We start from the raw sequence: 8,038 nt of genomic DNA on the forward strand, positions 1-8,038 counted from the left end.
GGTGTACCTGGTTGCACAAAATTATCGGACACAAGTGGTGATCGAGAACGCGAGCGTATCGAACACGATTCGGTATTGCATGAAGAATTAGATGTAGTAGAATTTCTTCTGCGAGCTTTGCGTTTTTCACTAGCGGGTGGATCAAGAACCTGAGCAGGTAACCCTGGATGGAGTCCCGTTGCCATGATTGGAAGGATTCGGTACCCGGTAGAGATGCCGAGGTCGTCAACTGATTTTCAGAAGTTCTGGCTCCGAAGAGGAGAGAATCGAATAATTCGAAAAGCCAAAGAAATTGCAAGGTCGTCAATCTAGGATCAAACACGTCTGTTTACCTCCGTGGAGGCTTATAATCAATTCGACGGTTGTTTCTTTACCCTGAAAGAGGCAAATAATCCAACCGTATATGAGAAGATCGCGATTACGATTAAACCAGTGGGGATGGAAAACCAAGGACTCGCTTATTTTTCTCCGCTAGCTACGGATACCCTACTTTTTAAACCTGGCTAGAGCTCCAGGTGGCTAGTTCGTATAATTTTTTTGTCCGCTAGCAAAAGCCAGCTACTGCCCGAAGAGAGTTATGCCCTCTGTAGGGGAAGAGATTCAGAAATATTATGGCAGTCAGAACAAACATACAGATGGGATATGGGTGGTTAAAGGAAATACTTTATTGATAATCAATTTATAGGTCATTATGGCCTTTAACCATAATCATTGTGAAGGTGCAATAGGTACAGATAGAGGAGAAGCATCAAGTTTGGATGAAAGATGAAATGAAGTGCAGATCACATCACAACACAGAGGTTCGGTTAGTAAGACGAATGTGTGTTATCTTCTCGCCTAGGGGCGACGCTAGGCATTAATGAAGACAGGGGTGCCCTGTTAAAACGGTAGGTGTTACGGTGGATATGATGGCCAGATATGAGGGAGATGAGCATCTGAAGAGTATGGTGCGTGATATTGGCTGTCAGGATGGTCAGGAGGAATGGTGTAACGGTACAGAGTAAGCAGTAATGAAAGCGGAGGAATGAGAGTAGCAGAAGGGGAGAGCTTACGGGCGTGTTCTTCAAATGTTTGCTGGAGAAGTGGATGATTCGATTGCAGACGGCGGGTAATATATTTGGTGCGAAGTGTTTCCAAATGGTGTAAGATATGCGGAAATGTGAGTCGAGCATAGAGGTCCCGGGTTGGACTGGGCAGCTTAATGCGAAAAGCTACACGCAAGGCATGTCGTTCAAGAATGCGTAGTTTCTCATAATATGATGGTGGTGCAGATAACCAGGCTGTTAGACCGTAAACAATTATAGGGCGCAGAAAAACTTTATAGGTATTCGGGATAGTAGTCGTAGAGAGTCCCCAAGTTGTTCCAGCAAGACTTTTCAACAGATTTAGACGACCATACGCCTTTTTTGAAATATCTTGTAGATGTGCTGACCAGTTAAGGCGGTGATCGAAAGTAAGGCCAAGATATTTAACAGTACGAGAAGGCTTGAGTGGTACATCTTGAACAGTGGGATTTAAGAGCTTGGGGTTACGGTGTATACGGGAACGGCATGTTGGAGATTGGAATACAATAGCTTGAGTTTTCGTCGGATTTATTTTCAAGCGCCAGTGAGAGCACCAATCGACAAAAGTATTGATTGCTTCTTGTAAAGCCAAATTGAGTTGGTGGATAGTGTTACCAGTGGCGAATAAAGCAGTGTCGCTGCATATTGAAATAGCTGTACTGTGGCTGGAACAGCAGGATACTCGGCAACATATAGAATGTACAGTAATGGTGACAAAGCTGATCCTTGTGGAACCCCAGAATGAAGAATAATTGGAAATGAGGAGCTGCAATTTATGTAGACGTAAGCCTGGCGACAGGTGAGAAAATTGAAAATGAAACGAAGATATGGAAGAGGTAATCTGAACTGTTTGAGTTTATATAGAAGAGCAGGATGCCAAACCTTGTCAAATGCCTATTCTAAGTCAAACAGAACCAAGCAAGAGGGATGTCCTGTATTAAAATGATTGTAGATGGAATTTGTAAGGCGTAATAATTGGTCGTTGATGCTGAAGGAGGGTCTGAAACCAGCTTGTACGATAGGAAGACTGTTGTGAAGTGCCAGATAGCAATGAAGACGCTTGACAAGGATACGCTCCAAAATTTTGCAGAAAGTTGATGTTAGCTGAATAGGCCGGTAAGAGCTGACAGTGTGGGCCGGTTTGCCTGGTTTGAGAAACATAAGGGTTTTGGACGTCTTCCAGTCAGCTGGGATATAGCCGGTGCGAAGAATAAATGTATAGATGAGAGAGAGCAAATATAAGACAGTGTAGGGACTTTCTTGAACGTGCTTATATGTGATAGAGTCCATGCCTGGAGCAGTGTTGCGCCTATGAGAAACGACAGAAGTGATGTTAGAAATTTTAACTGGCTCAGTAAGAGGATTGTTCTCAGGAAGTGTGTGTTGAATATTCGGTTGTAAATGCGGAGATTCAAGGTTTAGTTTTTCGACGGGATGACGACGAGGAGGCAAATCAGGTGTGAGAGGTGTAAATATGCCTTGAAGATAGTGTGCAAAAGCATTTGCCTTATCAGTATCGGTATGAAGAGACGTATTGTTGTCTATCAGAGGGTAAGTTGTTCGTGTAGTTTGACCAGTGAGTTGCCGGAAACGCTTCCAATACTGCGTTGGATGAGAAAGAGAACCAAGATGGTTGCAAGTTTTTATCCAGCATCGTAGTTTGTAAGCTCTAAGGTAGTTATGAACGGTACGTTGTAGTTGTCGGTGATGATGCAAGGAGTCTAGGTTGCCAGTAGCAACGGAATCCCTATAAAACTGACGAGAACGTCTAATCAGCGGCAGATATTGAGGAGGCAAGGATGGCCGAAATATAGAAGCAGTAGATTTAGGAACATATTTGTCGGTAGCGTTTTGCATGACAGTAACCAGAGAGTCGAGAGAATGGTACAGTTCTGACTCAGTAGTAGGTGGCGATAGATCAGAAAGATGGTCCGTGAGATGCGATCTATATGCAGTCCAATTTGCTTTATCATAGCGATAGCGGTAAGTAGGTCGGTTATGTGTATCCTGAGAATTATTGGCTGAGCGAGTTGTAATAAGTAGTTTGATGGGAGCATGATCGCTACCAATGAGATCAAGAACCTCAACACTGCTACGATGATATATGTTATTCGACACAATAACGATATCGGGGGTAGTCTGACTAGAAGGCCTGGTATGTTTCGGTAGTGGCAGAGTCACGCCAGTAGTATGGCTAGTAATGTAATTAAGGAACTGATCTCGCTGATTGACTGGTCGGCTATGTAAATTCACGTCTGCCATGATTATGTAGGTGCGAAAGTTATCCGAGATGTATTGGAAGAAATTAAGAGGGATATCATGGCCAGGACGGATATACACAGTAGCAACGGTCACGTAAAGTTCCTTATAGTATAAAGATGTGACAAGATGTTCAGGAAGATTTGGAAAAGCTGGAGAATGACTGCGAAATGGGATGGAAGGTGAAAATCCAATCGCTACTCCCCCGTTAGCTCGCCTAGCTTCTATAGTGCTATCCTGTCGCAGCAATTGAAATCGAGGTATGCGGCATGTCAGTTTGTGTGTGAGATGAGTCTCATTTAGAAGAAATGCATGGATCTTTTCTTCAAGCAAAAGCGCTTCAAAAAGCGGCTTGTGTTGTGGTAGAGAACATATGTTCAAAAACAAGAAAGAGAGCGCCATAGTGCAATGAAGGAGGATAAGATGGCTTTCAAACTTCGGTTTCCAATACATTTGAATGATAATAGACATTATTACCAGAATATGTAGGACAGTGTTGGCGTGGAAAATTGGCTTGGCTGCATACTGAATTTGTTGAGCGATGTGGTTAAGTAAGAACGGATGAATATTTTGTAAAGAGAGAGTGAGAAATGTTAAGAGCTGATGAATAGTTACAGGCTGTTGAAGTGCTGGATTTGTAGGTGGTTGGATTTGTTCAGGTATGCGCAGTGGCACTACTGTTTCTGGTTTTGATGGCTCAGGAGCTGGTTTGGATCGGCATTTGTAACTATATGTCGGATGTGAATTTTCTTGACATGTGGAACACGTCGGAGGTGATTTTAAATTTGTACAACTGCGTGTAGGGTGTGGACCTGAACAGTAGCCACACTTAAATGAGTTTTTGCACTGAGAAGTAGAGTGCTGACCATAAACCTGACAGCGCTCACAGCGAAGAGGTAATGGGGAAGAGGTGCGAGACGGTTCTACACGATGGCGCTGTTTGTAGATATAGGCACCGCGAGTAAGCAAGTCATCAATAGTCTGCTGTGAATTAGTAAGGACGCGCACCATGTATGTCGGACCATCATCGCCTTTGATCCTGATACATTTGATGATAGTGTAGCCTTCTAACTTGAGTTCTTCAAGGACCTCATCACTGCCGTGTCACAACAAAACGCTGTAACTTGAGTTACATTGTTTTGTCGCTATAAGCATTTTTGAATTTCCCGCCACCGATATTTGTGTTCACCAGGCCCAGTATTGAGCTGGGTCAAATACTTTTGAAAATACAGCAAAGAAAATTTCGATGTAAGTAGGAAATTAGCCTGTCTGTAGCGACAAAACGATGCAAATCGAGTTACGTTGTTTTGTCGCTACTGAACAACTGCGTAACTGAAATTACATTGTTCTGTCAATGTCATTGTAAGTAATAAATGTGCATTTTGTAGCGACAAAACGATGTAACGCGAATTACATTGTTCGGTTGAAAAATGAATGTAGCATGCTCTGTTTTTACGCGTGTCTGAGAGTGACGTCACCGTTGTATAAACCAATCAATGGTTCAATCTGAATCAAAGTGGCGTGACCAACGCCCCGAATCATGGGAACAAACCGGCCAAATAGGCTCGAGATGATGAACCCGCTGGTATCACATTACAATTTAGAGCATGCTCCAAACAGGAGATATCTCCCCTGCGGCTACACTGCGTCGAAAGCGTACGAAGAGTACCTCGAAGATTGCAAGGAAAAAGAAAGAAGGAAATGCAGCTGGCCAGTTTTCCACGAGGTGATGAAAGATCTCCATATCTCCACTTCAAGACCCACCCAGGATGCCTGTTCCAGATGCGAGGAACATCGTTTGGCCGTTCACAACGAGAACGACGGGCCGCAGCAGGAGCACTCCTGCGAAGCCTGTGGGTGCGCGTTGTGCAAACAACAGATGAACAGATTCTCCCACCTGAAAAACCGTGATCTGGCCCGGGGGCACATGCACGACTTCAAAGCAATGAAGAAACTCGTGTGTCAGTCTATACTGTCGATATGCAGAAAGTGCTCTCGATGCCAAAACTGTCTACCAAAGACAGCTTCTTCTTGCGAAAACTTGTACTGTTCAATGAGACGTTTGCTCAGGTTGGCCAAGGCGCGGAGGCAGTTTGCATGCTGTGGTACGAAGCGGAAGGCGGGCGAAGGGCAAGCAACATTGCGTCTGCCTACGTGGCTTTCATCCAAGGTCATGCCAGGGATTTGGAAAACATCTACCTGTTTGCAGACAACTGCGGCGCCCAAAATAAGAACCGAATCCTCTTCGGGGCGCTGTTACGAGTCGTCAACGATTGCACTGTATCCTGTTCCAGGATCCGACTGGAATATCTGGAGCCAGGTCACACCTACATGAGTGCCGACAGCGTGCATGCGTGCATCAGCAACAAAATTCGACTAAAAGACCTGTACGACATGGATGACTTTGTGTCGACGATACAGGCCAGTCGAAAGAACCTCAAGACGGTAACGCTGTCCCACAAAGAGATGATATTGTTCCGGGATGAAACGAAAGCCAAACTCCCGAAAGAATGGTCCTTCAGCAACATGAAGATTGTGGAATTTCGGAGAGGTAGTTTGGCAATCTACGTGAAAAAGGACTACGATGCAGAAGATTTTCGCGAGATTTCAATTCTTAAGCAAGCCACGAAGAGAGTCCTTGCTAAGGAGTTGGGGAAACAGAGCCCAGATCTGCTGTCAGCACTGCCGAGGCAGGAATCCCCAAGAGGCATCAGTGCGGAGAAGAAGGAGGATCTCCTCAAGCTCTGTCAGTATGCCTCAAACCAGACGAGGGTTTTTTCAGAAGCTTCCTGTCACGAGCGGAGTTTTCGATCTCGACAGGGTCGTTGACGTCGATTTTTGAAGTGACATTTGACGTTGACACATCAAAGAACTGTTTAGTGTGTAAATTCTTTTAAATAAGTTTTTCAAAGCACAGACTAATTTGTGACAGATAATTTGGTCACTTGTATGTCATTTTCCCTTTTTGTCGCTATTATGTGAAGGAATAGTATGTGATCGATAAGTACGTTTTTCAAAGAACAGCTTCGGTTTTCGTTTTATATTCTTCTTAAGGTTCTTCACCACATCGAAATTTAACTGCCGCTAATTTCAGAGTTTTTTTGTAATATCTTCAAAACAAATAACAGTACAAAAAGTGTATCCGCAGTTTGCTAGACAATCTCATTTTGCGTGACTCACTTCTCTCTGCTTCCGTTTTGTAGCTATTCATAGATTTGTCATTTATTTGCGATTTGTTGACTAGCTGCACAGCGAAAGCAGACAGGTGAGCCGCGACAACGATATGACATGTAAAATAATATTGTCTAGTAAGCTGCGGATCCATTATCCTATACTGCTATTTGTTTTGAAGACATTACAAAAAAAGGTGAAATTAGCGGCAGTTAAATTTCGATGTAGCGAAGAACCTTAAATGTTTTATTTAATAATGTTAAAGGAATGTAACGAAAATATGTTCATACCGAGCGAAATACTAAAAAGGGGTACAAAACTAAATCAACATGCATGGTCGTTCAAATTACGTACCAGCAAATATAGCATACTCAATCCTTCAGCAATTTTATTTTGTGTGTCTATTTTTGGGCTTTCTTTGGTTATTAGCAGTTTTCCCCACAATTTTGCAATAAACATTCAGTTACCATTTAACAGTGAATTTTGTGTATGCCATGAGCTGCCAATACGAACGAAGGAAAACATGTGATATTCATGGGTATCTTAAGTTGTGTATAGAAAGCCGATTTGGTTATAATTGGTGGATGGAACATGACCAACCAATTGAACACAAAATATGTTGTATATATCATAGGCAAATTCGATTAGGCCGATTACAATAAACGAAACAAAGAATCTGTGTGAGCTCGCTATTATTTAACATAGGAATTGCCTCTATACCGTACGACTTCCCCGGCGTGGAAAAGTGGGGTTCTTAACAAGTCCCTATGCCTAAATTACAATTACGTACTCCTAACGCCTGGGTATTTCAGTTATTTCATTTATTAAATAGGTACTATTTGCTATTAAAATGAATTCAATTTCAAATAATGCTGCTAAATCGTGTACACTGTAGCCACAAAATGATGTAACTGTAGATACATAGTAGATGCTGTAGCCACAGATTGATGTAAGTCTAAATACAAGCTCAGCGCTATAGCGACAAAACGATGTAACTAGGCAATAATAGTCAACCAATCAATTTTCACCAAATTTAATCACACAACATGCATTTACGTAACATTACATGCAACCACGTGTTTCCAAAGTCAAGATACACCGGTCCTACACGATACAAATCAAATTTTCGGATAAAAACTTTACGGCTCTTTTTTTCAAAACTGCTCCGCCAAAGTTACAGCGTTTTGTCACGACACGGCAGATCATCAGTATAACTCGGATCTACACCACGAATAACAACAGATAGAGTGGGCAATTTTTTCGCTGGTGGTGGCGGTTTGGTGCGTAGGTCACTCAGCTTGGTCATGGTAGATTTTACTCCGAAAATTTCGAAACTGAAGTTGTCCCGGATTGTACGGAGAAATTCCGGATACGGTGTTTTGATTATCATCCCGTTCCTGGTCTTTATGATCTGGTTGATATTGGCACGAGGCATGTACTTAGTGATCTGAACAAAAATAAGTTTCGTATTAAGGAATTTCGGATCAAAGTTTTGAAGTAAATAAGAATGAAGAGCTGGTCGACCCGGTTGAGGCAGATTAGGA

General features: G+C 42.7%; 1 protein-coding gene across 1 annotated transcript; it reads right to left on the minus strand.

Moving 5' to 3' along the window:
• Positions 1 to 1,958: 1,958 nt before the first annotated feature.
• On the minus strand, positions 1,959 to 4,334 carry LOC145689494 (uncharacterized). The gene has a single exon (XM_081763667.1). It carries the CDS (start codon positions 4,332 to 4,334, stop codon positions 1,959 to 1,961), a length of 2,376 nt encoding a protein of 791 aa, XP_081619793.1.
• Positions 4,335 to 8,038: the final 3,704 nt, after the last annotated feature.

This window comes from Thermobia domestica, chromosome 7 (genome assembly GCF_964235325.1).
Source record: "Thermobia domestica chromosome 7, izTheDome1.hap1.1, whole genome shotgun sequence".
Classification (NCBI taxonomy): domain Eukaryota; kingdom Metazoa; phylum Arthropoda; class Insecta; order Zygentoma; family Lepismatidae; genus Thermobia; species Thermobia domestica.